Below are 15094 nucleotides of genomic sequence, written 5' to 3'. Positions count from 1 at the left end.
AAATTTAATTTGAAAGACTAAAAATTCATGGGGGAAAAGCCATGAATTCCAGGTGCTGTATTTCTGTAGTTCTGAAGTTTTACAGTTGTCCTTGATTGGTGAACTTGGTCTTGGTGGGATGTTCTTGCTGATCTTCTGTGGGGAGGGGCCTGTTCTAGTGATCTCAAGTGTCTTTGCCCAAGGTGGAATTGCACCACCCTTGCCAGGGGCTGGGCTAAGTAATCTGCTCGGGTTTGTTCTCGGAGTTTTTGGCCCCTGAACACTTTCCATACAACTTTGAAGGACGGGAATGAAAATGGCGGCCTCCCAATATTGGGTCTGTAGGAGCCGAGAGATCAGGCCCCACTCCTCAGTGCGCCCTCAGAAAAAAGCTTGCAATCCCTTGCACCTCCCTGGTCTCCGGCTGCGATCTGTGCTATCCCAGCCTGAGTCTGAGCATTTCTATCTCTGGTGCACGGCCCTGTTTGGAGTCTCCAAACCCAGCAGATTCCTGCAGCAAGTTCCCATGCTACTTCTCCCAGAGGCGGAAGGTGAGTCTCCCCGATTCTGCCACTTATAGAGTCACTGCTGGAGGCTCAGTGGCCGAACTGTGCCTTGGATAACAGTTTAACCCCGAACTGAGGTCACACACTTTGGCTCCGTCTCTGCACCTAGTTTCCCTGCTCTGATGCCTGAGTCCCCACTCAGACACTTCCCAGTCCTTCTGCAACCCCAAGAATCCCAAGATCATAGTGTCCCCCCCAAGGGCTCCACCCCCTTGCTTAGCCTCTGGAGTGATGACCCTCAGTGGAGCAATTTCTAAAAGCTCCGATTTGTGCTCCACTGCTCCACCACCTGCTGGGACCCGGCCACTCCCCCCATAGTCTATCTTCCCATATATTTCCTCAGATTCACTTCTCCGCACTTCCTACCTTCAAAAAGTGGTTGCTTTTCTGTTCCTGGAATTGCTACTCTTCTTCTCTTTGATCTTCTGTGAAGTTGTAGGTGTTGAGAATGGTTTCATAACTATCTAGCTGAGTTCCTAGGACCCAGTGATATTAGGTCTCCTACTCCTCTGCCATCTTGCTCCTGCCTCTTATTTCCCATTTTAATTACAACTGGGTGCGTTTTTCTGTGTGTGTACTTACTTTTTTACATATATAAAATAAACAATAATTTATAAATATTGAAGGCGACACGAAAAATCATATACATAGTCATATATACTATGGATACCTATCATATGTACATATATATATGGTTTTCATGTTGTTTTTTAATATTTTATGTTGCTTCTAATATATACCCATGAGATATATGTGCATACATAGTTTTTTGTTGTTTTTATGTTTATAAATTGCTCTGTGCTCTATTTTTCAGCTTTTTCAATTTTTTCAACTTTATTTTATAAATATCTCTGTGTATAGATAGCTAGTCCATGTGATTGTTACTTTTAAAGAAAACATGACATTACATCATGCCAATAGTTCAATAGAATGAAACAGACTTAGCAGAAACTTTAGCAAAATCTGAAGCATCTCATTTAAAAAATATTCTTAGTTTTTACTCAAAATAATAAAAACACATCATTTAAAAGTCAAATTGTCTAAAAGTTTCATAGCAATGTCCCCATTTTTTTGCCCCACCAAACTCCATGATTCCCAGTTCCCATCCCTTTTCAATAATTTAGCTAATTCCACCATTTTACGTTGCTGTGTTTCCAAATGATATGCACACACTGAATCTATTTTGATTCATCAGTCTCAAACATTCTCCACTGACTTTCTATTTCAGAGGTGAGATTTTAACTCTCCTGTGTCAATCACAACAAGGTAGCTATTGATTTCTTTCTTCTCCTTTGGCGGTATGCTCTCAGGAGATCTTTGTTCTCCTCCTATCTGGATTGTCTGTACACTAAATTATCTGCACCACCATCATCCTGGGATGTCCCTTTGCTGTCATCTTAAGAATTCTATTTGTCTTTATCTGGAATTGGTGCATTAGTCAGTGTTCTCCAGAAAAACAGAACCAATAGGATATATAGAGGGAGATCCTTCAGTCCTATGTAATACCGAGTGCTCATTACATAATGTGCCCTCCTTAATGCCCTTCACCCAGACCCTATCCTCCCAACCACCTCCCCCTCCAGCGACCCTTAGTTTGTTTCCTATAGTTAAGAGTCTCTTATGGTTTGTCTCCCTCTCTGATTTCATCTGGTTTTATTTTTCCCTCCCTCCCCCTGTTTTCATCTGTTTTTTTTTCCCCTTAAATTCCACATATGAGTGAAATTATCTGATATTTGCCTTTTTCTGACTGACTTATTTCACTTAGCATAATACCCTCTAGCTCCATCTACATGGTTGCAAATGGCAAGACTTCACTTTTTGATGGCTGCATAATATGCCACTGTAAATATACACCATGTCTTCTTTATCCATTCATCTGTCAATGGACAGCTCAGCTCTTTCCATAGAGTGGCTATTGTGGACATCACTGCTATAAACATTGGGGAGCATGTGCCCCTTCGAATCACTATATTTGTATCCGTTAGATAAATGTCTAGTAGTGCAATTGCTGTTGACCCTCATTACTTATCATTCTATTCACTAATCCGGGGTGGTGTGTAAGCACACGCTTAACTTCCACTTACACACTCCTGGCTCCAAAGGCTCTTCAGCACGGGCATCACTCCCACATGTGAGAATTACATATATATTAGTGTCTTTTAGATTTTACTTATCCAATTAAATATGAAGCAGAAGCATCAATTAAGAGTGAAGGAGGGAATATTAAAAACTTGGAGCGTCTGAGAAAACTTTCTCAGAGTGGAAGTAACCCAACTAAAGATACGTAGTAGGACCATCAGTATGTATCTGAACTATAGCAGTGGTGAAGACTAAAACATATGGTTACTGCTGTTTTAATTTTTATGCTCGAAGAACCGTATTTATGGGAAACTACCAAAATGTGGAAAAGCTATTCCAAAAATGCTACTACTATATATGCATAGAGTTTGCCAGATTTGGATGTTTTCCTTTCCTTTTTTCCTTTTTTTCCCACAGTCCCCGGATTAGCCACATGATTAAGAACAGCATTTTAAACTGAGCTCATTACTTACTAGGTTTGTGATGAACTCCCTCCATGCTTCAACTTTACGGTTTCTGTTTTTGAGACACCAAATTTTTAAAGTTTTCTTATCTGCCACCTTATTTCCCTCTGCCTCTGAGCAATTCTGATTTCTAGAGGAAAGCATTCTGGGAATGAGTTTTATTTCTTCCTTGTTAGCTCTTAGATTTATAAGAATTATATTGGTTTTTTCCTCCATTTCAAAAGAAGATGATAATTCTATCTATGCTGTAGGGGATCTTAGTCATTTTTTGTGCCTATTGATTGACTTCACTATCCTTTTTGGCTTAAACTCACATTTTAAGTGCCTAAATTTATGACCATGATTAAGATTTCAGAGCAGGTCAGTCCTCAATCTTTGACGACAAACATGATTGAAAAGAAAACAAACCTGGGTAGCATCCATGTCTTGAGCTCAACCTATTTTGAAAGGAGTCTTCTCTAGATTCAGGAAATCAGTCCTGATCCCAGGGGCCAAAGAGGTCCTCTCACAACTAATGACATAGGACTTCTCCACAGTTACTTTGGTCACAGTAAGGGTCTTTATGTCTTTATGTTAGAGGTTCTAGGATGAGCCTGCTTCTTAGACATCTATCTTGGACACACATCCAACTGGGCCTGAAAACCTATGCCAGAAAGCTAACCCAGCCAGAAAGCTAACCCAGGTAACTCCTTATTCCTTAAGGCATCAATGCTCAGAGGCAAACTCATGATTACATACATAGTTACTAGTTATAGCTCTGCCTGCAAGCCCTTCTGGTGATCTGTGATGCATCAAGAATAGGGACAAGGATCCTGGGTATTCCTTAAGTAGCTCAAGACATTGGTCTCTTTGCCCTGGGATCCTTCCTGATCACTTTTGGATCTACTTAAGGAAGGAGTATCTCATTACCAGTAGGAAGAAATATTTGTCATGTCTTAACTCTTTCACATCCTGGGACAACTCAAAGAGTTGTAGTTTGAAAGTACATCTCCAAAGATTCCATTATTACCTAGTTCTCCTTAGAATTGGTATGGTGAAGTAGAAGGACATGTTGAGTTTCCTCTAAAAGTTAGGTTAACCAAACTACTGTATCAATACCTACCTATATATTTGTGTCTCCCAAGTAAATTATGCAAAATCCATGTTTTATTCATCTTTGAATCTTCAGTGTAGGCATAGGGACTGCCTTATAGTAGATGTCCAAAAACTATTTTTGAATGAATGAATGAGTTAATAAGGAGAAAAAAATGAAGGTTCTTTCCTAGGGATTGTTAGATCTTAAAAAGAAAAAAAAAACAGTATCAGAAAGAACCTTCAATTATTATAACATTAGATCTAAAAACCAAGCTCAGAAAAAAAGCACCACTGATTATAACCATTTTCTCAGACATTTCTGTAGAGTTTAGCTATCTAGCATTCTTGGCTAGCAGAAACAGTATTGCTGCCAATAGATTTTTGATAGTTCCAAAGTATGTTTTCTGTTTGTTTTCTACTTGTATCCTAGGAAATCTTCAAATCCCAGTAGCTCCTGGATAAGTTAGAATCTTCACCTTTGCATTTCTTAGAGTTCATAGTAGGAATGCCTGTGGCACAGAATCAGCTTTGTTTCACTGGTGGTAGAAAAATCAAACACCCTGAAAGTGGTTCTTCGAAATTTATTCTTATCTCTGCAAGAAATTCACATGCAATTCTCCAGAATCCCACAATAACAATAAAAGCCAACATTTATTGTGTGTCTCCTGAGGGTTGCCCATGATATACATTATCTCACTGAAACCAAGCAGTTCAATGAAGTAGGTAATCTTTGTAACCCCGTTTTGCAGATGGGAAGCTGTGTTATGGACTAGTCATGTAACCCAGTTAGAATGGCAGAGCTTGCTTTGCCCCAAATAGCCTGGTGTGCCATTACACTATTTATTAGTGTTCTATCCTAATGCTCAAAACAGTTTAGGGGAATTACCATTAATTCTACAATAAATCTAATCAGGGATGAGTGTGTGAGGCAAGAGGGAGAAGAAATTGGTCACCATAAGACTGTGTGTGTCTGTGAAACTCTATGTGTCCTTGAAGCACCCGCATCTATTTCTGATATTCTACAGATATATATGAAAAAGCTCCATTGGCTATTATAGGGTGAGTAAGACTCTTTGCCCTCATCTTCATGGTACCCCTTCCAGATATTCTTACCCATATACATGTTCACATACTTTGAGAACTACAGGTTCTCTGGTTTGGGACTTGGACATGTAGTAAAACTGTCAAAGGAGTTATGAGCTTGACAAGCTTAGGTAGATTTTGTCTGATATTCTCAGTTATATATTGGTCTGGGTCTCTGAATAAGACCCTGGTCTTGAATATGCTAAAATATGCCAAGGTTGCACAGAAGTGGGCAGAAAAGGGCTTGCTTTAATTGGTCTTGTGTTTAGTTTTTTGCTGGCCCTAAGTTGTCTAATGTAGTCTTCCTTTGGGTGTTTGCAAGCTCTGGTCTTGTCAAGACCCTGGACTATATTATATTGGTCCATTTTATCCCTCTTCTGGATTCTGGGTTGGACTGGCCTGGTCTCTGATATAGATGAAATGAAGGTTTTGTTCAGCAAGGTTTTGAGCCCTTACGAGGTTCTGGGACAGATTCTTTTCAGGATATGCTGGTGTGAATTCTGGATTATTTTCTTGGTTGAGACCTTGTAGGAATGTGTTTTCCTTGTCGTGCTTGCTGTATTAGGCTTTGAGTTTTGGCTAGACTCTAGCTGGATTGGGCTAAAAGTGGACTGGTGTTTAAACTTCAAGCTGGGCTTGGGTGTAATTTGGGAAAGATTATGATGGTTTGCAGGTTTAGCTGAATTGCATGCTGAGCCAGATTAAAGGGGATCTGTCCCTGGGCTGACAGTAACTAATATATGAAATTAGCTCATTTCTTTTCAGGGCTCTGAATTGATCAGAGTTGGGTTGTAGCTGTGTTTGACTAGTTCAGTTTATGCATTTGGGTGGCATATGGGATCTGAATTTCAAGGGAGGTACTGGATTAAATTGATTTTCAAGTTAGTTTCTCCTTGGCCACTTTCGTGCTCATCTGTGCCGGGCAAGGGGAACACAGGGAGGAAGGGGGTCCAGCCTGCTATGGGGGATTTTAGCCTCCTCCCAATTATTTTTCCTGAGAACAGTAATTCCCAAAGTTTAGGTGTCAATAGTTGTTGTCTGAAAGGAACAGTTTCAGGGTCAAGTAAGTCTGGAAAATACAGTTAAACATTTTTAAAAGGAATTCTCAAAGCTTTAATGTGATAATAGACATTTTCTGGTTATCTATTATTGCGTCACAAGTTACCTCCCATATCAGAGACTTAAAACACTAATGAACAATAATTATCTCGTAAATTTCTGTGGGTCAGGAATCTGGGATTGGTTTAGCTGAGTGTTCCTGGCTTGGGGTCTCTCACAGGACTGTATCAAGATGTTGACGGCGGCTGCAGTCATCTGCCAGCTTGGCTGGGGTTGAGTGTCCACTTTCAAGGTTAGTGAGTCACCCCCATGGCTGACTATCAGCAGGGCATCTCAGTTTCTTGCCACATGGATGTCTCCATACAGCTCCTTAAGTGACCTTTTGACAGGGCATGACCTTGCCTCAGAAGTCACACATCATCATTTCTGCCATACTTCATCCACTGTTCACAAATCAGTCTTATTCAGTGTGTGTGTGTGTGGGGGGGGATTGTCAACACCAGGAGAGAAGGAACATTGAGGAGCCTTTTGGAGGCAGGCTGCTGCAGTGCCTTAGGAGTCCCCCAAACTTATTTGACAACAAAATGATTGTTTAATGAGGCATTCCAAGACATTAGCGTTCCTCAGTACAGCTGGTGGGGGAAAACAACCATGGGTAGTCACACTGTAGACTAAGAGTCTTAGAGGATTACAAATGAGGGGAAGATGTATGTCTGGAAGAATAAGGCTGAAGGGCTGAAGACTCCCCAGGTGGAAGATCTATGAAGCTAAAACCGAGTCCTACCGGGATCCACTCTAAAGAGGACCCCTCACATCAGAGAAGCTAGCACAGACAGGACTCCCCTCCTAGTCCCAAATGATTTGGAAGGTCCATACTCTTGTAAGCTGTTTACTCCCTCAGTCCAAAATCAAAGATAGGGTTGAAAAAAGTGAAAGCTCACAGGCTGGAAAGAAGAACTCACAGAATCTCTAGAATTTGGAGATGGAGTCCATCTAGAACGCCCCTCGGTTCCATGCCGGGAGCAACCTTTTCTTTGGGACTGTTTATGCCAAGCCACAGGACTGGACCCCAAGAGAATCTTTTGTGATCTGTACTAATAGTACAGTAAGGTCACTGGGATGAGTCAGATCCCAAAGTCTCTGTTCTTCTCTACTTCACTTGCACAAAGGCAGTTTTGGGAAGGTCCCAGCCCCAGGGCTGGAGCCAAAGTGCTTGGAGGAAGTAATTTTTCATCAATGTTTATAGCGACCTTATCAGCAGATGCAGGATAGGAAAGGAGAGGCAGGGATGAAAAGGTTAGAGAATGAGCGAGAAGTAGGAATTTGGGGAAGAAATCATAGAGAAAGAAAAGGAAGGCGCGTGAGAAAAAAAGACGAAGAAAGCACGCACAGCCGCACTCGCGCAAACGCCCAAGGGCGCTTTGGCCATCGTCGGCCACAAGGTGGCACCCTTTGAACTTTCTTCCCCCCCAGCCCAAAAACTGAGCCGGGGGAGGGGGGCGAGAGGAGGGAGAAAAGGCAAAGCACTCTCCCAACCGAGAACAATTTGAAAACCCACCCCACACTATTTAAAAGCTGGGACAAAGAAGCGTCAGGACGGAGCTGCTTCAGCTGCGAGACGTCGGCGGCGCCTCCGGAGGGGTCCGCCGCCCGAACCAGGAGCAGCCCCTTTAAAAAAGCGGAGTACAGTATTGGGATTCTTGAAACCTGAAACCTAGAAACAGAATCGAAGCGGAAACCAGAAGGAAAACCTTGAACTCCTCCAGACAATTGCTTCCGGGGAGTTCCAGGAGCGCGAGGGGGAATAAAGGGCCCGCGAGCAGGGCCCCTCGGATGGCGCGTCCCTGAGGGTCGTGGCGAGTTCGAGGCGCGCGGGAAGCAGAGGACCCTATCCTCTCCCTGGGCTGCAGGTCATGGCCACCGTGGAGCAGAAAGCCCTCGGCATTGGCTTCAAGTGTCTCTCCTTGGCCACTTTTGTGCTCATCTGCGCCGGGCAAGGGGGACGCAGGGAGGAAGGGGGTCCAGCCTGCTACGGGGGATTTGACCTGTACTTCATTTTGGACAAGTAAGTGTCTCGAGTTGTTGCATCCTGGGCTCCGCGGGTGATGCTCTTTGCCGGGCTGGGCTTGTTGGCAGCATCGCTTTGGGACGCTTCGGAGGAGCCGAAGCAGCCCCGCACTGCGCCTGGGTCGCGGAGTGCGCCTCCCCATCCTTTGCTGCCCGAGCCCACAGGGGCGTCGCTGCTGGTTGAGGGGTGGAAAAAAACTACTTTCCGCCTGGCTTTCTGTGCCCGAGGAGCATGTAAGGGAGTGTGAGGATGCTACTGACCAAACAGGTTTCTGCGAATCCTTCCCATTGCTTTAGAAACCTGGTGAGAAGGGCGTGCTTTGGAGAGGTAGAACTTCCAGGCTGCGCGGGAGTGGGCTTTGAAAAGTCCGTGGTGTCTTTAAACAAAATCAACAACAACAAAAAACACATGCTGCCGTGCCTAAGGCATTGCCTTTGTTCCTGATAATACACTGCACGCTGACTGGGCAATTAGGGAAAAAAGAAGGCGGATTTCTCAACCCTGGGCACTACTGGGTTTTAGGCTGAGGAATTCTTTGTTGTGGAACCGTCATGTGCACCTCAGGGTGTTCAGCAATGTCTCTGGACTCTCCCCAAGTAAGCCCGCTCCATGCTCCCTCCCCCTCCACCCCGCAGACACCCCCCCCCCACCCCCCAGCCCCAGTCCTGCATTGGCGACGACCGAAATTGTTGCCAGAGGTTGCCAAAAGCTCCCTGTGGATAAATTCCCGCCGGCCCCTCCTAGCCTTGGGACCTCTGATTGAGACGGATTCAAGTTCTTGGCAATTCCACTGGTGGGCTACCAGGGAGGTGCAGGAGCCCTGGTTTCCTTACCAAAAGGGATAGCTCTTGGGCTTCAGGTCTGTGCTCAAGGGAGAGCTGCACTCTGACCAGTTAAACACTTCCCAAATCCCCTTAGATTTGCCAAGCCACAGTCATTCAAGGAAGCATTATGCTATCTACTAAAACCCAGCTTCAACAGTAAAAAGCCCCCCAGAGAAGGTCCACGCTCATGAAAACTATGTGAGCTCTCTGGTGCCAGGAGAGGCGCTTGCTGTAACAGTGGTGGGGAGATGAATTTCACAGACTGGAAAGTATTTGGGAGTTGGAAAAAGGTCTGCAAAATAAGCTGGCCAGTGAGACACCAAATGTGCTTTGCAGTTGCCCCTGGAGTTTGATTTTTCCGTAAGGGCTGTTTTGAACTCCAGATTTTTTGGATGAAAAGCGAGATCTCTTTCTTAGAGATTTTTATGAGAAGGTGGATACTGAAAATATACTCCAATACTAAGAAATGGAATTTCTTTTGTTACTTCTAGTGGCTGGGAGCAGCAGCTCACAGATTCAGAGACTGTGTCTGAGAACAGTTAGAGGTGCCAATCACCTACTACCCCCCCCCCCAAAAGCCAGTTGGGCAGGACATACAGGAAAACTTAAAAAAAAAAAAAATGGGCAGAACCACCAAGTCCCTGAATGGAGTGACTCTATACTGTAGAGATAATCAGATTCTCCCCAGATTAATTTGAATTGAATTGAACTTTTAAATCAAAGTTCTGAAAGCATTTATTTTAGTGGTAAGAGGAATTTAACAAAATGATTCTAAGTTTATCCTAGAGAACAGAAACCTGGTAAAAAGAGGTAAAACATTTTTAGAGAAAGATAATGAAGACATACCTGTAAATATTAAAATGTGTCATAAGGCAAATTATGACACATAGGATGGTGAAATCCAAAGAACAGGTAGACAGGGTAGAAAATCTAGAAAGAAATCCAGGGTCATGAGAGCATTTAGTGGGAGTGCAAGTTGGTGGGGGAATTAACTTGCTATTTTAAAATATGATTCTTCGGGTGCCTGAGTGGCTCAGTCAGTTAATTGTCCAACTCTGGATCTTAGCCCAGGTCTTCCTCTCAGGGTCTCCATGCTGGGTACTTGGGGAAAAAAAAAAAAAAATTCTTAAACAAATGGTTGGTAACATAGGAAAAGAAAAAAATTCCAGAAGGCTCGAAAATTTAAATGTTTACAATGAAAGGATAAAACAACAAGAAGAAAATTTAAACGACTATTACTATAATCTTAGGTTTAGAGCTTTTAAAATAGGACAGAAGCAATAAAGAAAACTATGAAAATATTTACATATATTCAAGTTTTCCATTTCCGTAAGTGAAAAAATGTCAGAGATAAAAGATTATTAAAAGTTACAAGAACTTTCATAACATCCATTACCCCTCAAAGATTGACCTGAATGTATAAAAAAGAAAAAGTTTTAAAAAGATGAGTCCAGTAGAAAACAGTAACAAACAAAAAATTTCAACTTCACTAGTAATCAAAAAAAAAATGAAAAAAAAAATCAAACAAGATGTAGTTTTTATTAAGTTGGCAAAGGTTTTTTTTTTTTAATTATAATATCCAATATTGGCCAACTTGTGGGAGGTTAGCACTTTCATATCTTACTAAGGAAAATAGGAATTTGTATAGTCTTTCTAAACTGGTGATGTCCAGTGGAATTTTCTGTGATGATGGAAGTGTTCTGTACCTGCTTTGGCCAACTGGTATCTACTAGCCGTAAGTAGCTATGGAGCCTTGAAATGTGACTAGTGTGAATAAGGAAGTGAACTTCTTATTGTATTTATTTTCAATTAATTTTAATTGAAACAGCCCCATTTGGCTACTGTACTGGGTAGTGCAGATAAGAAGGTAATTTGGTAACATGTGTCAAATGCTTTTTTAAAAAAAAATGGGGTTCTACTTTTCCATCTAGCAATTCTATGTCCTAAAGGAAAAATCCAAGATGGTCTCAAACAAGTGACTCCATGTATCTTCCTTGCAATGCTGTTTATAATAATAAAGCTGAAAATGACCAAGATGTATAACCATAGTGAATTAAGTGAGGCATGGTATAGCCAATTTCTGAATATGCCTATTGGATGTGCTCAGAATGTACCCTTAGGTGAAAACTACAAGCATCGATATTGTGTACATTGTGGTGCTATCTTTGTAAAAAAGCTAAATACACAAGTGTGTTTCTTGATTTACCTAATATGTGATTGTATTTCTGTCTAGAAGATATTTAAATTTGTGTGTGTGTGTTTTTCTGAACTTCCCAAGTTCTCTATAATGAGCATCTGTTACGTTTATATTAAACAAAAATAAGTTACTTTGAGTTTTTGAAGAATTGTTTCAAGTATGTGGAGGATCTCTAAGCAGCGTGCTGAGCTCCAAGCATAGGATTACAGAGGCTGCTGCTTCTTTTATATCTGATCCTGGAGTCCATTTCTAAATGCATCATAGGATACCCTGCAGTGCACTAGGAACCCAAGCGTGCTCCTGGAAAGAAATGATGGGGCCCCTTTGCAGGCACCTACCTTTTATTTAGGTGGACTCCTCTGACTTCCTTTAGTTGTCCTAGGGCGTGAAGAGAGAGGTATTTTTGTATTGAATGAAAAAATTGCTAGTATTTGATGTGCACACACTTTCAGTTTACAATCTCAATCCAGGCTAATGTATGGTATTGTCGGACCCGGGAGATGGGCCAGAATGTAGTGATTGCAAAGAGGCCTCTGATGGTCCCTCAAGATATGGTCTTCTATCCTAGAAAGAACCTTCTCAGACCGTGCTGTCCAGCACCCAACCACAGCAGAGTGGAAGGGAAAAGAATGCTGACTCACTCTTTCCTTGGGCATCTAAGATACTTTGGCTGGCTAGACACTGTCTACAGGCTGAACCTAAGGGATCCCAAGGCACCTTTCTTTTCCCCAGCCTCAACTCCCTTTTTCTTGGTGAATGGTTCTCTTCTTTTCCATGACACTAAAACTCAGCTCATTTCAGGTTTTAGCAGGATGTATCTCTGGCCTGGAGAGAACCCAGATTATACATTTAATGGAACGTCGTGTTTTCTCAACCAGGAGCAAGACTTCATAATGATAACCTAGGCTACCGCAGTAACACAATAGGGCATTATTAGCGGCTTTGGCGACAGGGCTGGTGGACGGGGCTTCACAAGGCTTTATACTGATGGAATTCCGTGTTCATTTAAACATGCTTTTCTGGTTACAGTCAGGAAAAGTAGATTGCTGGGAATTCAATCAGGGATTTGAAAAGTCAGATTTGGAAGGCCCTATGCAGAGAAAAAACAGGCAAAGAGCAGCTAGGCTCCTTGAAGTCTTCCACGGGTCCTCTAAGATTAATGTGCCCTGTTGACTGACCCACGGAGGTAAAGGTACCTTTCCTTTCTCCCAGGGCTCCTCTGTCATGACATTATACATTTATGTATCATGTATTGATTGATTTTATAGGGAACGATTAGTTACATCATTGGAAAAAGTGGTTTCTCCATCCTGAGTCTTGGGGAAGGGCTGGCTGTGTTCATGTGTGCCCTAAAGACTTCAAAAACAGATGGTGTCAATAGCAGAAGGAGTAGAGGAGATGGTGGGCTGGAAGAGACAGTAAGCACTGAATAGCTTTTTTGACAGGACTTTCCAAAGCCACAGCCTGCCACCCAATATATACTTATATTTGTAAATATAAGGCCCAGCGTTGGTCCCTTTCCCATTAGAGCCGCCGAACTCCTCTCTTTGCTACCTCCTTGCTGTCCAGCCCGTGTTCTTTCTCTCCTCCCCACGCAAGAGGACCCCATCTTGGCACTTACCCAGAATTCCACCCTCAGCACCACAACCAGATGATCCCCGAGTGGGGATGATCTGTAGGACCACTGCTCTGTGGAACTCTCCAGGGCTATGGTCATTAGACAGATGTTTGTAGCATTGGCCTGCGAACTTCACCACTGGGTATGGTATCGTTTTCCTGAGAAAATACCTCTGGGTTCCCAACTACTGACTTAGAAAAAGAAACCTTTAGAACAGAACCAAAGTCTCCCCACATTTATGCATTCTCACAAGTGCCCCAAAGACACGCTTGCTTAGTAGCTAAGGCAAGGACTGCTGTCCCTAGTTTACAGATGAGTTTACCCTTAACCCTCTGTTCAGCCCCATGGATTAAGTGACCTGCCCAAGGACGATGTCTGCTCCTGACTCCCAGCCCTGCCCTTCCCACTCGTTACTGCTCTGTGTAGCCGGGTTATAATGAGAAGCATATGGCAGTCCAACTGGAGGAACTGGGTGGATTCCAGGAATTAAAAATCCCTGCATCAGGGTTTCAGTAAATGATACATGGTACATAAGGCAGTCAACAGTACTTAATTGAGGAGCTACTGCTCTGCTGTCAGGTCAGCTTTGGTTGATTGAAAGTTTCAGGGACTCCAACCCCCTGCAGCCCACAGAGATGCTTCAGCCATCTGGGGGGTTAACTGATGGCTACAACTCTAAGGTGCATTTAGGACATCTGAGGAGATGTGCTTCAAGGTCCAATAAATTGTTAATTTGTTCAGATTGAATCCGATGGAAAAAGGAAATTCGATGGGCCGATGGGTTGAAAGAGAGGTAGCTTGTTTTCAGGAATACTTGGGAAGAGGCTTCAAGAAATGAAATTGCAAAATTAGCTCTGAATAAGGAAACAAGGGGTCCATTACAAGAGATCTTGAAAATGCTACTATGATAATTCTAAAAGGCATCATTAAAAAAAAAAATGTCAGGGGCCAGGAATCTCTCTTTCTCTTTCCTTCCTTCCTTTCTTTTTTCTTTCTTTTCTTCCCTTCCCTTTCCTTTTCTTTCCTCCTTCCTTTCTTTCTCTGTATTGAAGTGGATTTTATGGTTGGTTTTAAATGTTTCTCCAGATAGGTTCCAGGTTTGGAGAGGACTTACTAGACTAGGTAATAGTTGGTGGAACTGCCTACAAATTGGAAGGTTTGGCATGTGGGTCAAAAATAAAAATAAATAAGGCATACGTGTTTTGTTTTGTACTTCTCTCTGGGTCAGCCAAGTAATTGGCTCTCGTTTCCCTAGCTATGGAGACCTGGTAAAACTCAGTGTCAAGCTGAGAATAGAATCCAGGAGTGCTGGAGGAAGGCTCCTGTCCTAAGATAACCTGTAATTATCTTCAAGTGCTAAAGGGCTCCCAGAGGTCCAGAAACAAACTCTGGCACCCTTTAGCAAGACTTGGCTGTCACATAAATGCAAATGGGATTTTCTTTCTGCTAATTTAGAATGTGTGTCTATTTTTGATGTGTGGCCAAGAGACTGGATTTTGCCTTTCCCAGAGATCACTCAGCAACAAAAGACACAGTGGATATTTGGCTATGTCTTGACATGTTTCCCAGACATGCCAGTTTCATACTGAAAAAAAGCCATTAGGTTTCTTTAGTTTGGCTGATTCTTTCATTTATTTGGCATAAATACTTTCTCAATTCCAATCACAAGTGTGTACTCAGTTAAAGATATGGATAACACAGTGTTGATTGCAAGCAATGTTGTGTTGTGGGAGCTGCAAAGAATATGAAAGAAGCAAGAAGCAGTCCCAGACTATTTACTTTTTAGGTAGAAAGACATTTAGAAGGACTCGAGGCAGCCAAAGCTACAGGGTCCTGGAGGATTTGGGGTAGGGGACAAGTAAAGTCAATTTTAGATCAACAATAAGGAAGAATAATAAGTAATATTTACTGATATCTTGTCACCTGCTAGGCACTGTGGTTAAATGCTTTGCCTGTATTACCCCATTTAGTCTTTACAACCACAGAAGGTTAGTACAGTCATGATCACCATTGGACACATGAGGAAACTGAGGTTTAGAAAGATCAGCCAAGGTCACTCTAAGTGGTGAAACTCAGCCTCAAA

General features: G+C 42.5%; 1 protein-coding gene across 2 annotated transcripts in view; it reads left to right on the top strand.

Annotated features, from left to right (window-relative positions):
* Positions 1-304: 304 nt before the first annotated feature.
* The window catches only part of ANTXR1 (ANTXR cell adhesion molecule 1), a 218381-nt gene continuing 203591 nt past the window's right edge, over positions 305-15094 (top strand). The window contains exon 1 of one of the 2 annotated variants that reach the window (XM_082744116.1): positions 305-530. Coding sequence is in view for 1 of the 2 variants with exons in the window: in XM_082744115.1 (XP_082600241.1) it covers positions 8218-8369 (152 nt within the window). In the remaining variant the exon portion in view is untranslated. Of the gene's footprint in view, positions 531-7754; positions 8370-15094 lie in introns of those variants that run through there. The other variant, XM_082744115.1, reaches the window with a different exon arrangement.

This window comes from Mustela nivalis (assembly GCF_964662115.1).
Source record: "Mustela nivalis genome assembly, chromosome: 8".
Lineage (NCBI taxonomy): Eukaryota > Metazoa > Chordata > Mammalia > Carnivora > Mustelidae > Mustela > Mustela nivalis.
This window is presented reverse-complemented; position numbering and strand designations above follow the sequence as displayed.